At 37.1% G+C, this 18,685-nt stretch overlaps 1 protein-coding gene across 2 annotated transcripts in view; it reads right to left on the bottom strand.

Annotated features, from left to right (window-relative positions):
• bbs9 (Bardet-Biedl syndrome 9) overlaps window positions 1–18,685 on the bottom strand; it is a 170,332-nt gene that overhangs the window by 77,558 nt on the left and 74,089 nt on the right. For both annotated transcript variants that reach the window (XM_041987334.1, XM_041987335.1), the window contains exon 19: window positions 4,958–5,140. In XM_041987334.1, coding sequence (XP_041843268.1) covers window positions 4,958–5,140 — 183 coding nt within the window. The remainder of the gene's footprint in view (window positions 1–4,957; window positions 5,141–18,685) is intronic.

The raw sequence follows: 18,685 nt of genomic DNA, 5'->3' as shown, positions 1-18,685 counted from the left end.
CAGTCAGCAAAAATGTCAAAGTAAAATCCATTTGAATGCCATGTTGCAAGTTTAAAAAAAAAGCTGTGTTTCTCACTCCATCTGTAACTGGTTTTAATTTTGATGAGTGTACCTTGGTCTGGACCTTAAAATACTTTCCTGTGAAACTCATGTCTCTGTTGATGTTTTGTAAAGACATGCATGGATATTGTAAATATCCCATCCTTAAAGATCATGCGACTGCACCGTGAATTATCATGGTAGGAAATCACAGATGTAAGTGCAACATTATGGATTACAGTGGATAGCAAACAAGCTTGAGGGGCTCCCAAAGAGAGAGTTATGGTTCAGAAAGAAACCCCTCAGTCCTGACATCCTCATCAAGACTGGGAAAGTCATTTGAGAGGCCAGAGTTACGGCTCGGTGAGAACAACGTCATTGAGTCCATCTTCAGGGGAAACATCATCTTCAAAAATACTTGCCTTAACCAAATCAGTGGGATCTCTTCTCTGAAAAAGATATTAAAAAGACTGAGTCTGGTGTTGCACAGCCCTTTGCGATCAGTTCCTTTAAATGTTTACACAACAGTCACAATAGTTTCAATAAAGACTGCCTGCATGAATGAAGCCTCTAAATGAAGTGCTGTGAGCTTAATTAAAAATGAACAAAAAAATGTTAGTGAAATATATTAATTGCATAGTTTATGAAAGAGAATATATCTTTCAAATAGTTGCAGATCTTACTGTAAAATTACAATTCCTTCCCTGCATTGGTAATGACTGCAGTGCTTTATCTTTTCTTTTTCATTTGGGGCATGCTGAACAAAATCTGGAGGAATTTAAGCACATCGCAAGGAAGAAATATTGAAAAATCCAACTGACCTGTTAAACCAACGCTGTCACACAATAAAAATAACACCGCAGAATGGTTAAAACTTTAAAAGACTGTGGCTTTGGAAAAAAACTATGATTACAGCATAGTCTGTGGATAATCTGATAAAAACCAGCTGTGTGTCGATCTAAAACAAAGGGGCTGTGTTGTGTTTGTCACTTCAGGTAATAGAAAAAAATGCAGGTGCCAAATCATTCTGTTACGACATTATTTATAGGGACATTTTTATATTAATATTTTTTTTCTTTTTTTTGGTTGTGAAGCCAGTAACGTGGACTCACATTGATTAAAAAAAAAAAGAAAAACATATTATGTATTACATAAAAACAACTATTGGTAAATACAAAGCTGGCACTGTGGGGACATAAATCATTAAGAATACTAAATAATTTCACAGTTCTTTGTATCACCATTCAACTTGAATTTACTACACATTGTAGAAAGCAGAAGCTGGTGTGAGGCTGGATTCATGCCTGTATGATGTAGAGTATTCTGAAAAAGTAAACAGAGTGAGGATTGTGGGGGATCATGCTAGAATGACACCCAACAAGCATCAGCAACTTTGTTCAAGAACTGACTGGAAGATGGAAAAAAAGTCAAAACAGAAGGACAACGAATGGATGGAAAACAGAATGGAGATGATGTAGGAGATTTTCACAGAAAGATAACTAGTCAGGAAGCCCCGGAGACAGATAAACAAGAGGAAGAGGGGAAAGTGAGGGGCAGGTGTGGAAGTGAGGAAGAACTAAACGGACTGAGAAAGTGAGAGCATACAGCTAGATGGAGAGAAAAATAAGAAAATAGGTACCTAAACAAGAAAGTGGAATGGCAATCATAAGATGAAAGAAGAAAAAATGGATTCAGGTAAAGAGTTGAAGAATGTCATATAACACAAGAACAAATAATAATGAAAAAGCCTGAAACAATAAAGAAATATATAGTTCTATATAAGGATTAAAAAGGGGAGGGGGGTGAGTGGGATGAAGATAAATCAAAATCAAAAGGTTCAAAACAGTAAAGGAACAGACAGAAATAAAGAGAAGGAAGATGAAAAAAGTAGGAGAAAGGGAGAAGAGGAGGAATGCATGAAGAAAAGTAGAGGGAAGAGGTGTTCTGCTTGGCTGCAGCTAAATGAGACGTTTTGTTCAATGCCACACATGCTTTTCCACTTGTGTCATTCCCTCTCTTTTTTTTCTCCTCCACTTCCTCCAAATGCTACCTAAACAGCATCCTCCTGCTGTCATCATCCAGATGAGTGATGCTCAGAGTTGATAATGACACTCTTAAGCTCTTCAAGACGAGAGCTTGCAATGAATCAAAACTACTAAAAGATGATGAGAGCTTGACAGGAAGAAAAATAAAGTATCAGAAGAAAAGAAATAAAACAGAAAGTTTTAAACTGAAACCTAAAATCTGACAAGTGAGACAACAACAAGGCTGACTGGACAAACTTATGACAAAAAAACAAACACACACACACACACACACACACAAAAGTTTTTCTGGGCTCTTTTGTTACCATTCGTATTATCCGTCTCTTTGATTTGTCATCAATTTTCCACCTGCGGCCATGTCCAGGGAGGTTGGCTACAGTCCCATGGATCTTAAATTTCTGAATAATATGTGCAACTGTAGTCACAGGAACATCAAGCTGCTTGGAGATGGTCTTACAGCCTTTACCTTTAACATGCTTGTCTATAATTTTCTTTCTCATCTCCTGAGACAACTCTTTCCTTTACTTCCTCTGGTCCATGTTGAGTGTGGTACACACCACATCACCAAGCAGCACAGTGACTACCTGTAGCCCTACATATAGGCCCACTGAGTGATTACAAGATTGTAGACACTTGTGATGATAATTAGTGGACACACCTTGGATTATCATGTCCCTTTGGTCTTTTCTAGGGGTATCATCATTTTTGTCCAGGCCTGTTTCACAAGTTTATTTTTTTAAATAATTCTGTTGAAGCATGGTTGAAAGGCAATGTCTGACTTTCACTGGTTAAATTTTATAGAATTTTTATTTATTATTACTTTTGTCAGATTCAAGTTTTTTCTGTGACCATTGTGTGTTTTTCTTTCATTAACCGAGGGGTACCAACAATTTGTCCACGTCTGTATATATATATTATATATATATGTATATATAATATATATATATTTTTTTTTTCTAGTTGACAGGTTGGAAACTATGGGCTTTTTTTATTTTTAAACATCATTTACATCTACATCCCACTGAAGAAAGTCTGTCTATCCTCTTTTTGCAAAAGTTTTATGTTTTACTTTATTTTAAAACCTAAAAATAGAAATAAAAATGTGGCTCCTATAATAGAGATTTATCAAAACAGTTTCCAAAAGGTCTCATAACATTTGCAGCTCTGAACGAGCTGAGCTGAGCGAAAAGTGGGACGTTGGATTGTAACGCTTGCAGACCCCTGCCCAGAGGATCATTTGTGAGAGATTATTCTTAAAGTCCATTTTCACTTTGAGTCAAGTAACGGCCAGTTAAATATTCGTTTTGGAAAAATATTAAAGGAAAGGTAGAAATGACAAATATAGCTGGAACATTTAAAAAAAAAAAAAAGAAACCATAATTGAATCTGGATAAAGCTTCTCCTTCACTTGTCCTCTCTTTGTCTTTCTCCTCCTCTTCATTATCCCCTTCTGCTTTCCTTTAATCCAGCTCTTCAGCCCCGTGTCCTCCTCTGTGACTTTATTCATGTTCGTGACATTCCAGGGGTTTATCCCTCTTAAAGAAATCTCCCTGAGAGCTGGACTCGCACTCACCTGGAATGACCTCACCTGCACGGTCACAGAGGAGGTTAAAAGTCAAGATGGAGAGTTTGGTGAGGCGCATCCACTTTGACAACTAAAATATTCACTTAAAAATACGAATGCTTATTTTTAAGTCGTGACATTGACAATGGGAGTCTATTGTGTGCACGATTAACGCATTAAATACATTTAAAGAACATATTATTTCCACTTTCTTACTTTTGAGTAAAAATATATTTATTTACCTGTAAGGATATAACTTGTGAATATTGACATATCATTTGTTGATTTTGTTTTAAAACAAAGTAAGCGTGACTTCTAACTTTAAAGTTTTGATAAGACAAAAGAAAACAAATGTGCTGACATATATATATATATATAAAAAAAAGACTACATCACCAATTTATATTTATGTTGCCACAGCACAGCACAGCACTGGAGGAGGTGTCATGTGTTCTGAAAATAGCTCATCAGCCCACCTGTTTGTCTTAATATCATGGACATGACCCTAATTACTGCTAATTCACTTAATGCCATTAATCCCATTTAAAATAACATACACACACAAACAAACCTTCAGAACCCCTTGAGGCTCATCAAATGACCCTCTTAACCTATTTCTGTCTACTGAGTTCTGCAAGATGATGTTTTATGTACAGTTGTGTTCACAGTGGGCAGTGAGAGATGACTGAAAATAGACTTACTGGTAATGAGAGGTTCAGGGGACTGATCAGAGCTATGGAAAAACTAACACACACATTTAAAAGTTTGCACAGCTTTCCTTTTTAGGACATTTCATTGATTTCCATTCATTGTGAACAGCCCAATTAAAATCTTAGTCTAAACTTAGTCTGACTGCTGCAAATGGAGGAGCTCTGTCAACAGGGCTGTTTATACAAAGCTGAGTCCTCTGCAGCATGCACCATACACACATAAACACACTAATACGCACAGCTACACACATGTCAGTCAGAGGCTGAGTAAAGAGCAAAATGTCATCCATTCAAATTAAGACCTATTGTGGGTTTGACCTCCTGTGTGAATGTGTGTGTGTGCATTTGTTGTATATCCAAACAAATATGTGGTTTTAATGAAATTACAATCAGCTACTGAAATACACACTCATAGTAGAGCTGGCAGGTGAGAGTGTGTGTGTGTATAGTCCTCAGGGACCAGTAGTGCTTAATATATTTTAAAAGTTTTGAGAGTGTGTGTTTAAGCTGGGGCTGTGTTTACCAACGAGCTGCAGATGGATAGACAGATACTGCATTAATGGTCTCCTAGAAACGTGTGTGTCCATGTGTGTGTGTACCAGCTGTGGTGTGTCCTGCAGCAGTGGTAGTAGTGTGGCCTCCAAGATGGCAGTCTGATCAGGGGTCAGGCCCTGCCACAGCGATATCAGCAGGACAAGCAGGTGTGTGGCGCTCCGCAGACGGACGAATGCCTCCTCCAGAAGAGTCCGGTTGTCCTCTGCGGCCTCCGCCAGCGCCATTACCTGGAGGAGGCAGTTGGGGGGTGAATAACTATTACATACATCAGCACAGTTTCCTTATAAAAAGTTTGCATTTTTTTAATATTCCATTATTCCACTGTTTTCCACTACTTTAAACCTATAAAAGCCTATTTAGCCTTGAGGCTCCTGATAAGCTTTCTAATCAAGATCCACGTCGCTTGATGAAAAAATTTATATGAAAATTTCTGTTTTCCTTTTAGTTCTTGAAATAAATTATTTTAATAAAATGGCAAATAAAAAAAGGGCAATTATCTGCAAATGTGTTACGAGAAATTCTTTTTTTATTGGCAGAACTGATGAACTATCCAATAGTTCTATAATAGTCTTGGCCACTTTCTTCACAACACATCTATTTATCCCACAGGGCTCGGACTGTCGACTCCACAACCTGTGTCAACAGTTTTATGAGTATCAAACCTGCAGCTCCTTCATTACTGTCACCACTGGCTCCATCAGGTGGCTGATTTACACTTGTTTATGTTAGCCTGAATGAAACCCTGAACAGTTTCATCGTGGCACGCTGTTTTCCAAATATGTGTAGCCATTAGATCCCCAAATTCAACACAGCATTCACTGATGAAACTTTAAGACCCATTAAGTCAATTTATCTGTAAAACTTTGATGAATCCTTGTAGTTTCGTCAAAATGTTAAGTGTGTAGCCAGCTAGAACGCACAAAGAAAACATGTTAGACACCATCACTAGTAAAGTTTTGTAGCAATGAACTTTTTTTTTTATTATTCAATCTTTATTTGTATGGGTTACCTCATTAGGTCATTCTCAAGAGAGATCTGTTTCAAACAATCATTAGAGCAGTGCATATTTTTTTTTTTGAAAAGTGATCATCTTGGATGTTAAAGCTGTTTTATGTGTGGCCTTTTTACTTCTTTCTCTTATCTCAAAGGTTATTTGTTTTCTGTTTTTTTAGGTTAAACTTGCCACAGAAATAAAGATGAGAATTAGATCGTAGCTATAATCTGCTATGATGTATCAAGTAGTATCATTATGTATAAACTACATGCTGTCCATTTTTAGATTAATAAAGTCCGAAAAAATTATATTTTTGTGTCATCAGCACAGGTCTGGCACATCTGAGAAAATACTTTACTGAGTACTTGTGCTTGTATAACAGTAAATGCAGACATTGTGGATGTCTCCAACTACCTGGAAATTCAGCTAGACAACAAACTACAATGGAAATGCAACACTGATATCATCTACAGGAAAAGATTGAGCAGACTTTCTGGAGGAAGGTAGGCTCCATCGAGGTCTGCACCAACATGGTTCATATCTTCTATGTGTCTGTTGTGGAAATCTGCTGGGGCAGTAGCATCAGAGCTAAAGACTTAAAAAGTCAAAAACTGATGAAGAAGTCTGCTCTGTGCTGGGGACTGATCTGGAAGCACTGGAATGATTGTCCAGGGAAGACTGCTACACAAGCTGCTGAACATAATGAACAATATTTACACCTTTTACCCAACATGGTAAAGAAACTAAAGAGTGTGCTCAGTGGGAAGCTTCTTCAAGTACACTGCAAGAAAAAAAAGGTGCCGGAGGTCAATTCTGCCCACAGCCATCGCCCTCAGCAGCAGTATGACTGCAGGAATAACATATTATTTTTAGTATTTTTCTACTTAATAATCATTTTGATATTACACAATCAATACATAGGCTACTAGAAAAAAACTATAGTAAACTGACTGAAACACAGGCTCTTTCTCTCTTTTCATTTATATATTTACCTTAATGTGGCACTTTGAGGATGATTGGTTTCATTATATTCAAGAGACATGAGAGATCGCTACATGCAACATTTTCAAATTTTGGGAAATCATATTAAAGACAAAATTTATATATTTGAATGAGAGGGGGAAGTTAGAATAACAACTAAAAAAACAAACAAACCCTGTTTAATTTTGATTCCGAGTTGGATTATTCCTTAAACAGTGTTCTTAAACATCTGGAAATAAGCTTCCATCCATAAACGCCATGTCCTTCTGTTTTAGGGCTCTTTTCTGACGTCTCATGGAAATCTCTTCTCTGTAGTCTGCTGTTCACTTGTTAGAGAACTGGAAATCTCATTTACAGGTTGTTTAAAACATTTTGCATCACAGTTCAAATAAACTGTTCACTGTATGCAGACTATGTTTATTCTGGTAACTTGTCTTTACACTAAATTGGATTCCATGTAGAAACAGTAGCTTTTTAATGAGGCGACTGCATATCTACACGGTCTGAATGCAAGAATCAGAACCAGATTTGAGCAGACAAGAACTGATTACTTGCTTTGAAGTTAACATTAAGTAAAACACCACAAGTGGAGCTTAGGTTCTGCTAGTTTTTACTCTTCCACAGAGCTCGACAGCAGAAAATAGAAAGTGAGTGAATGTATGAATGAGGTGTGGTGGGAATGGATGAATCTGACCTACAGCAAGGGGTCAATCCCTTCATGCCTCCATTATTACAACAACAAAGATGTGGAGATGAGTGGAGTGATGAGGACAAGTGGTGACATAGCAAGACGGATGAAAATGAAGACAACAAGAAAGGACAAGTCGGACGAAGAGAAGGAGGGAAACAGGAGATGAAGGAGAAGGAGGAGAGAGAATCAACAGACAGAGTGAAAAAAGAAGACGTGAAAGCAGATCTGGGACTAATGGACGATTGTGTGTTCGGATAAATGAGTGATCTGCAGGCCTGAGTGCCAACGTAGGCCAGCAGTTTGTTTGACAAATGGATTCAACACTTGCCATTTGATCCTGCGAAAATAGAAATGTAAGACTCAGAAGTAAAGCATGTGTGTGTGTGCCAGGGTTAAGCAGTAATTGCCAAAGTAAGCCGTTTTGATTTGCGTAACGCTAAACTACAAACACAGGTATAAGTTGGAATGACTACCTTCTCTAAGACTTGCCTTTAAAGTGTAAACACAGAGTTCAAACTTCAACTCAATTTGCTTGGTTTCCATGGTAACATCAAAAAGTCTCTGGTTTTCAGAGATGGATGGGGTCATCAGTGGGTGCTGTGTCAGTCACACCTTGCAGGTATACTATACTTGCACACGTATCAATAAATGTGCAATCCTTTTTCCTCTACATGTATGGCTCCCTCAGTGACTTGCTTAAGTTCCCAAGCCATCAAATCTAAGCCTAAAGAACTCAACCATAACTTTAACCTCAGCTGATTCTCAAAGAGCCTTTCAGAAACCTCTGAGCCACATGGGGGCTGGTGTATCAGGCTCATTTTTGAAAACTGAGTAAAATGTATCTGTAACATATGGCAAAACAAAGGTGACAAAAATAACTTATTAGATCCCCTTTCTGAAAATGGTTTTTAGCCACTAGGGATTTCAATTCATGATCTTTATCTGGAAACTTTCTCTCACTGCACTACTATGGACTGTTTTTGTGCTAAGCTCCTTAAATGATAAATGAGGTGCATTTTTAAAGCACTCTCCTTGTCCTATTGACCTCAAAGTGCTCACATTCTCACATTTCATAAAATGCCACTTATACAAGCAATGCTATTCTTTAACATTCACATTCTTTTACGCCTGTGAGGGTATTGGCATATTGTGGTTAGGGATGTCATAATTATAGATTTTCTTGGTACAATTATTGTCAGAGAAATAATTATAATTACTATTCATTGATTCATTTCACAATATTATAAATGTGAAGAATCACATCTCCTTCCAATAAAATTTCCTCTGCTCTGCAAAACAATAAATAAATACAAATTAACTCTGTATTTCTCTCAGTGAAACCAGATGGAAAAGGCTAATTATGAACCTTTTATGAAAAAAAATTTTTTTTTTTACATTGTTTTTTTTACCTGAGAAGAGAATATTAAAACATGAAAAAAAGACATCAAGCTAGCTTTTGACTTCCAGCTGTGTTTTAGCAGAATAGCTACTGTCTGAAACACAAATAATATTCTAACAGTGAAGCTTAATAAAGAAACAAGACCAAATATAAAAAGCATCAACCACAGACTAAATCAATCATGTTTGAACACCAAAACTATCCATCAAAAAAGTATTTTTGCATTCATATAATGTAACGTTCAGTAAGCATCGCTGAACTTGTCACGTTAGGCTGTGTAGCGTAATGCTTCAAGCCCACCACGAGCCGTAAAACAATTCTAAAATTGCAAATAACATAACTTTTAATATCAGCGTTACACTAGATAAACATTAACATAATTTAATCCAGTTACTGTACATTTACCTTTAACGTTGCGTACAAAACTGGGTGACTATCAAGCAGGCAGTGAAACATATTTCATGTATTTCTTCCTTCATTTTTGTTTTGACTAAAGAAAATTGACGCAGATGCCTTTCTGTTTATTTGGACACTGAATGAAAACAAAGCAAGACGTGCAGCATCACGCAGATGTCCTGTAACTTAGCGCGAGTTGTGCTGATCTGCCCATATGATTTGGACATAATATGTTTCGGAAAGCGACGACATTGAAGAATTGTTAGGATTAATTCTTCACTGCATGAATACAAAGATTAATTGTGAAATCAAGTAATCGTGACATCTCTAACTCATGTACATGGAATTGGAAAGCCTGGCATCAAACCAAAACCTTTTTTGATTAATAGACACTTGCTCTGAGGCACTGCTAATTTCACATAAAAAAAAAAAAAAAAATATATATATATATATATATATATATATATATATATATATATATATATATATATATCACTACACTATTTTTAATTTCTTTAAAAATTAGAAGAAGGATAAAAATAGCCAGAATTAAACACATTTACATAAAAAATTAAGTAATCTTGACAGAGAGAAACAGTTATATTGCTGTTACAATACTGAAAAGATGCTATTTCATGTTGGAGAAATCTAACAAATACTTACACACAAAAAAGAAACAAAACAAAACAAAACAAAAACATGTCAAATGGAGACCTCGGTCAACATGAATTTTTAATCTTCTAATGCACAATTTCTTCAATGCAACACACACGAGCATACACATCCTTAGGCTTCTGAAGACATACACACACATGTCCCCAACCACCCTCCTGTCAGGGTTTCTGAAAGTGTGTGTGTGTGTATTGATAAAAGGCTCCAGGTCCACTGAAGGGCTCCATTGTTGGCAGTGGCTCGGCTCCACACACACTCTGATTGATGCCAGCTGAGAGAACACAAAGACACATTTAGCCTGGACACACACACACACACACACACCCACACACACACACACACACACACACACACACACACACACACACACAGACGAATAAAAATGAAAGAACAAGTAAATATGTGAGCCTAAAGCTGCACATGTTGATGCAAACATACATACTTGCACACACAGAAAAATAGACATTTAACCATGAAGGTGGCATATTTTATATTTTAAACACATTTCCTAAAAAAAAAAGACAGGCCTGAACATCCATGCATGTGCCAACACAAACACACATACACACACAGTAGCGTGTGTTCACAGCTGAACTACTGGTGACCTCAAATAACCTGCAGTTGAAGCTGCCGGGGTCGAGACCTCCCGACGTGTCTGCGATAAAGTCTGGACTCCATTCAAAACACATAAAAGGGACATTCTGCTGCATCCTAGACACTTAAACCTGGTTTACATCTCAATGACAAGGTCCAACTTTGTGAAAGTGTTTTCTTTTAGACTCATATGGACTGAAACTTGAAATTGGGGGATGCAAACATTTAAGCTTTTATATTCCCTTTCATCTATCTTTGCATTTTGTTTTGCCTCCCAAGAAGGACCGAAAAATTCTGATGCCAGCCAGCATCTTATGATATTTAAAGCATCACAAACCACACACAGACACTTATGTTTGTATATTCACACACCACTGCACTAAGATATGCACACACAAATAGTGAAACCACAAGAAATGTGCAGAAAAACACAGAAATCATGGGGATGCTAATCTATGGAAATGGGTGATTTAAAGCGCACACATAAACATATGTGTCTGTGGTTTAAATGAAGTAAACTGAAACAGCTGACTCTATGAGGTTTGGTAGCTTCATCAAGTAAACTGCAGAAAAAAATAATCATAAAGCAAGATGAGATTTTTAAGAATAAAAGGAAACATCACCTAAATTACAAAATACAAATACAAAGAATAAAAGTTTGAGGGAGGAGTTTGCTCTCATTAATGATGCATTAGAAGAAATGAATCAGGCCATGTCCACATGGGGATGTGTTTAGGTTTATCCACTACACATTTTTGTTGTTTGGATGTTTAAAAGAAGGTTTATTTTTTAAACAGGTTCCTAAAGTGAATAAATCTGAAAATACAAGTTTAATTTGTGTGTACAACCCATAGGCATCTTTCTTGAACAGATGACGCAGATTACATGCATTTGTGCTGCTGAGGCTTCCGAAGCTCAATTCTCTCCCATCTTTTTCCTCATATGTTTGTTTACGTCAAACGAGTGTATGCACATGATCTATTTTTAGTGAATTTATGTGGCAGTGTTACAGCCCCTCTTACAGGCTTGGTATACTACAGCATTTTCAGTGGTTTTTATGGATGCATACATTTCCCAAAATGATTTTGTCTTTACAGAAAATCTTATTATTATTATATCAGTTCAGTCTCATACGGATGTAGCATCAGTCAGCATCCAGTTAGGTGCAAAAGTCAAATGTGTATAAGTTTTTTTTTTTTTTTTTTTTTTTGTTTACTATGGTGGCTGGGAAGTGCAAAACAATATTAAATTGAGTAAAACTTACATGACCTTACAGCAGCCACATCAAAGCTTCACTAAGACAGCTTTTTACCAGCTCAGAAACATCAACAGAATTAAAAGTTTAGTCTCCCAGAAAGACCAAGAGAAACTCATCCATGCATTCATCTCCAGTAGGCTGGATTACTGTACTGGTCTTTTAACAGGACTTCCTAAAAAGAGCATTAAAACATCTGCAGCTCATCCAAAACGCTGCTGCTAGAGTTTTAACCAGGACTAAGAGATCTGAACACATCACACCAGTTTTGAAATCTTTACACTGGCTCCCAGTCAGTCACAGAATAGATTTTAAAACCCTTCTGCTTGTTTACAAATCCCAGAATGGTTTAGGCCCAGAATACATCTGTGATATGTTCAGAGAATATAAACCTAGCAGAGTTCTTAGGTCCAAAGACTCTGGTCAACTAGTCCAGACCAGAGTCCAGACTAAACATGGAGAAGCAGCATTTAGCTGTTATGCTGCAAACAAGTGGAACAAACTGCCAGTGGAGATTAAACTTTCCCCAAATGTAGACATTTTTAAATCCAGGTTAAAACATTTCTTTTCTCATGCGTCTATGCATGAAATCTGCACGGAAACTTTTTAACTTATTTTGCTTTTAATCATTTTAATGTAATTTATTATTTTATTGTGATTATGTGTTGATGCCTTTTACTATTTCTAAATATCTGTAATGCATTTGTTTTATGTAAAGCACTTGGAATTGTCCTGTACATGAAATGTGCTGTACAAATAAACTGCCTTGCCTTACATTTTCGCAATATAAATTTACAACCAGTGAAACACTTCTAAAAACCAAAACACAATTACAACCACCAAAATTTGTGATCCATCAGAATCTGTGACCATGGAGGGCGATGTATGTCTGCATGTCTGTCTTAGAACACAAGCAAAGTCTTGAACACTTTTATTGAAAACACATTTCTGATAGCTACCAGAATGTGTTACTTTACTGTGCCTGCATTATAATGAATTCAGACTTTAATAAAAGTGTTTTCAAGACTTAGCTCGTCTTCTAAGACGTACGTGCAGAGGGTGTCCTGCAGTCACAGATTCTGATGGGTCACAGATTTTGGTGAAACACGTATCTTACTAACTGTGTTTCGGTTAACTTGTAAAAGTGTTTCACTGGATGTCATATTGCTTTGCACTTCCCGGCCAACGTAGTGTACTGTGTGGGTAGGTTTCCCCACCAATCTTAAAAAGTTTGTCATAATTGTTCTACAGCAGGGGTGCCCAAGTCCGGTCCTGGAGATCCACCATCCTGCAACTTTTAGATGCAACCCTTCTCTAACACACCTGAATCAAATGACTGGCCCGTTACCAGGCCTCTGCAGAGCTGAATGACATGCAGATGACATCTAATTCAAGTGTGTTGGAGAAGGGTTGCATCTAAAAGTTGCAGGATCTCGAGGACCGAACTTGGGCACCCCTGTTCTACAGCTTTGAAGTGTCAGCATGTTTTTTTTTTTTTTTTTTGTTTGTTTGTTTTTGTCTATAATCACGTATCAAATTGAGGATGTAATGGGAGCCCAGTGGGGGTAATAACAACTACTCCATTTTCCAGGTTAATTTAGGATAATTTTGAACTGTTGATTCCTTTTTCAGTAAAAAGTAAAACTATATTAAAATCACTTAATACAAGTTATCACATACAGACAAAACAGGTCCCCTCAGCCAATACTGTATAAGTGTGTAAAATACATAAAGCAAATGTAAAACAAAGAGTCAAATACATTCCTAAATAAGAGCCAGTTTACAGAAGATAAAAATATTAGTAGGCTACTGATATTCTAATGTCCACACATTTAATGGTTAATAAGCCAAAGTTTCAGCTAACCTCATAGATGAGCTTAATGGCTGCACTTCTGTAAAATCTGCTGGAAGGAAACACAATTTTTCAATGCAGTGGTAAGAATGCTGACTTATGAAAACACTTCTTTAAGTGGGAGTAATGGCGCAGGTCTGGGAAATATCTTTCAGTCATGGATGTTGTTCCAGTTGTTAATTTACAAAACATTTTCATTACATTTGCATAAAAGAAGATTTATTAACCTTTGTTGCTGTACATTGTATCACATGTGTAGCTCAATTTAATGAAAATGTGGCAATAAATTCCATCAAAAAACTTCAGGCTGCCACTCAGGAGAGCATACATGCCCCCTCAACTAAGGTCTTCTGCTGTGCAATGTTGCACTTATACATTTGTTGTAGAATTTGTTCCTGTCTGACTTATAGAGTTGTATTAAAAAACACAGTCTGGGTAAAGATACAGGCAAATAAACTAAATGTTAAATAAAAAACCTAAATGCACCAGGTCAAACATCAGTGAACGTAGCTATAGCTGAGATGACAGAAAGTGAAAGAATAAAATTAAAACAAGTTACACCCAAATTTCTTTCCTCATACAAAATGATAGTAAGAAGTAAAGCTCAGAGTGTGTTTCTATGTGAGTCTATCCCCCCCACTAAACCAACAGATTAGATGTTTCCTGCTCAGTTAGTCATGGCAAACACAATGGAAAAGCTCCAAACCACACACACACACACACACACACCCAACCACATGCAAAATGTAGAGATAGATGTAAATGCACATATACACAAACGGTTGCACACAGTGCTGTGCAATTTGTGTCTGTGGAAAATGACAGCAGCCTCTTTGGCTAAAAGCAACGTGGCAGAAAACACCCCCCAATACGCTAGAGGATGATGTCAAAGAAGACGAAGGAGTGAGAGAAAAAGAGGTAGAGAGGGAGAGACAGGGAAAATGTTTTCATGGACAGAAAAGGAAGAACAATTAATTGAAGCTTTGATCAGAAAAGAAGAAGAAAGAAAAAGACTAGACAACACTGGTAAAGGTTCAAACTTGGGTTAAAGGAAAATGGTAAAGATATGTTTGCATGTGCGTGTGTGTGTGTGTGTGTTCAGAATGAGTACTTCCGTGTTCTAATTAAAGAACCAATTAGAATCTCAGTTTAATGACGGCTGGAAATACACAGACCATTTCCTTATGCAGGATGACTAATAGACACACTTTCAAACGGATACATGTACAGGCATTCACACAGTAAGACTAAGTATCACACTCATACACACTTTCATTAACATCTGTTCAACTCACATAACAAATGTGCTTTCACTAACAGGACCACATTTCCTCAGTAATGAAAGCACAGTCACAGATTCACTGTTTAACTTGAGTATGTGTGAGTGATGAGGCCCAAATATCTAAATATGTGTCTCATTTAAGTTCCGTTCTGCTGTTCTAGAGACCGAAGTGTGCTGCCAAGCACCTGCAGATAAACGCACGCGTACAGAAGCTCACGTATACGTGCACACACAGCACTGCATAAGTGTACAAAGACACTAACTTCCAATATCAAACTAAACAAACACTGTGAACAGATAGCCAACAACACCATTACTCTTCATTTTAGTTTTTATCTTTTTAATCTTTATTGTGTTTAGAAAAACAAGTGTGTGATCACAGCTACCAGCAGTGGTCCACATATCCTTTATACATAAAAACTACCACTTCTAAGGCAGTTTTTTTGTTTTTGCTGGGGGGTTGTTTTTTTGTTTTAAACATATGCACACTTCCTAAAACAGGCCAAATGGCACCATTTTCATTGTCAGAAGCAGCATGGTTATGCTATACATTCCTTCCTAAGATCATCCTGTAAACTGCTACAGCAGGAAGGACTTCTCCAACTGCAATTTCTGATAGTCATAAGAGATGTTTTTTGAGTACACAGTGGGAATCAGGCACACTCAGTACAGTAGGTCCCTATGAAATCCACATCCTGTTTGAATTTTTCCTCCAAACTCTCTTTCAATAGAAAGGAAACACTGCAGAACCCAGCTGAGGGCAGGAGGGCAGACATCTGTCTCAACTAGTTGGGGTTGATATATAAAATTTCAATAAGAAAATGTCTTTTTTTGAAATTATTATTTTGGCTCTAAAGGCTTTTATGACACAGTTGCAGAAAGGGGTTCAGAGACATAAGAGGTGACTTGCAGCAACGGGCTCCAGCTGCAGCTTAAATACTCGGGGTTAGTAAGACTGATAGACGTTGGCCTCGTTTTCTGATAATGCTCGTTTTAAACACTTCATCAAAATGAGAGGCACCTTTTGCATTTTTTCTACTCACTTGGGGTAGTATTTCTTAATTTCTTGGAGAAATTAGGTGTTTCTGTTGATCTCTTCGCTGTCGCTGACTTTGGGGGAGACTTGAGTCCTGTAATCGCAGGTGGAATCACACAGGGTACGTTGCCACGTACATTTGACTCTCTTCTTGCTTTTCTTGTTCATTTCGCTCAGACACTGAGAAAAACTCTTAGATTAGTAGGGAAAGCAGACCACACCCTTAGATGTTAGCGTTTTAAAACTGATTCCATTTTTTATTGTCAAATTAAAACAACTCTGTAAACGTTCTCTGCATCACAGATAAAGATAAAGATACTAAGCTACCAGTCATTTAATAAACCGGTCATTTGTATCCATCGGCTGCAGCTTTCAGCACCTCCATGTGAGTTGCTGTCAGAAGACGTGTTTGAAACATATTTGGTGGTTTCCCATAACTACTGCAGCAAACAGTAAAACACAAAATAAGCATGGCCTTCAAGAGCTCCTGTTTACGTTACTGCTAATCAGAGTTGTGCATACCCATTACTTTTGCAGAGTCATAGAAAGACATGTCAAATTGACTTCTTGGTATCGGTAATGACTTAAAAGTCATATGTGAGGATGGCAGGCTGCATGATGTCTTAAATAGCAACGTCCTGAAAAAAAAACCCAAAAAAACAAAAAAACTTAATAACAGATTACTCTTCTTAACACAACTGTGGTACAATCTGACAGACTAAATTGAAACAGAAGAGACGCAGGACAAAAACAAATGGCAGACGAAGGAGACAGAGCAATCTTGCAGGCGGGTGACGGAGTGATCAGCATCTCTTTTTGCCAGTGTCTGATATGCAGACAGAAAGACAGTAACTACTATTGTCTGTGGTCAAAACAAGCATTATGCACACAATACTGATAACACTGTCTGTCTACACTCCGGCTGATAAAACAGAAGGAGATCATGAGATAAATACCGAGAGAGAGAAAGGAGGAAAAACATCGCAAAGAGAAAAGGAAAGCTGAGAGGCTGCTCTAAACTCAAACTTTACTGGAGTGTTGAAGGAGAGAAGAAGTGGGGGATTAAGCGATACGATCTAACAACTGAACCCAATCCATCCTGATGGTTTATCAAATGCTGTGGAAAACTTGAAAAATACTACTTCGATAGCAATGACCTCCACCTCTGCCTTTACTTTCATATCTACTCCTCATTTTGGTCCAGTCTGGTAAAAAGCAACAATCAAAATAATGGTCCAGAAAAATTTATCGCTATAAAATTTCACTACATTTTAGTAGCGTTAGTATGGCAAAGGCATTCAAAACCCATCATAAATTAATATTTGGCAAGCAAAAATATGAAATAGATTAATTATGATCCCAGGGAAAACTCAGATCTTCAAGGATTCAAGGATTCAAGGAACTTTATTGTCATACCAGCTCACATTTACATGTTTATGGTACGAAATTAGAACTGAGGTCCCGGTTTGAGCCATAAGAAGGAGGGCAATAAGTGAAATAAAATAAGAGAAAAAAAAAAAAGAAAAAAAAAAAATAGAAATATAGGCTAAATATAAATAGAATATAAGCTAAATACAATAGAATATAAACAGCACAATTTTAAATAAAATAAAAATAAAAATAACAGTAAACACTAAAGAGCCCAGTTTGCATGTGCAGCCTAGATACATATGTGCAAGTATGTATGTGCATGAGGTAGTGGTAGTCCAAAGTATAACACTTCTGATATTAATATTAGTGATATTGCACTTATATGGACAGCAGGTAAACATGTAAACATGTGGACAGGAACTCCCCTGGGGGGGGGGGGTAAAGTGTTTGCAGTGCAGGTCTGTTTGTCGGAGTGGGGGGGGTGGATTCAGTTTAGGATGGGGATGGGGGCAGGGCAGCAGGGTTTAACATTCACTATATTATTTTCATGCTTTTTAAATTATATGGTCAGTCAAATTTTTAGTTTGGGAATGAGTGTATTTGATCCCATTTGTGTAAAAGTAAATCAAGCTAAATATTTACTTTTAAAACTGCCTTTATTGTTCAATAATCTTACTCAGTCTTCCCATATCTGTAGATAAAATAAAATATTTCTATATCCATTTTGGAGAAAATGCAGCAGTAGTGGCCTACTCTGTGTGTAGTTTCATAAATACCAATGGATGATATAGAGCTGATCTAATTTTTTTTTTTTTTTTTTTTTTATGAAATCTTCATCTTTAATCAAGTTCAGTGTGTTTCATTTTATGCTGTAACATACTGCTGTTTGGGGAAAGATTAAAAACATCCCGCTTGTAGTCAAACACAACAGCTTCTGAAAGCCTTGCGGGCAGGAACTGAACCGAGAGGCGACAAATGTACTGCAGACAGTAGTTTCCAACCGTGACCATGTTGACAGACATGATGTTATGGACCATTGATACTGACATTAGACTTTATGGATGGACTTGTTGTTGGATAAAAATATCCTAGCTTTAATTACACATGTTGATCATGGCTGCCACATCTATTTTGCGTAGAACGTGTTGTTTGAGCATTTCCTCAGAAATTTCCACTGCGCATTCACAAGCTGCAACCTGAAAGAAACCACTAGGTACACTGTAGGGATGTAAGGTAAATGGATGTAAGG

The sequence above is a fragment of the Melanotaenia boesemani genome, chromosome 6, assembly GCF_017639745.1.
Source record: "Melanotaenia boesemani isolate fMelBoe1 chromosome 6, fMelBoe1.pri, whole genome shotgun sequence".
NCBI lineage: Eukaryota > Metazoa > Chordata > Actinopteri > Atheriniformes > Melanotaeniidae > Melanotaenia > Melanotaenia boesemani.
The sequence above is the reverse complement of the archived record's forward strand: the minus strand, read 5'-3'. Positions and strand labels throughout refer to the sequence as shown.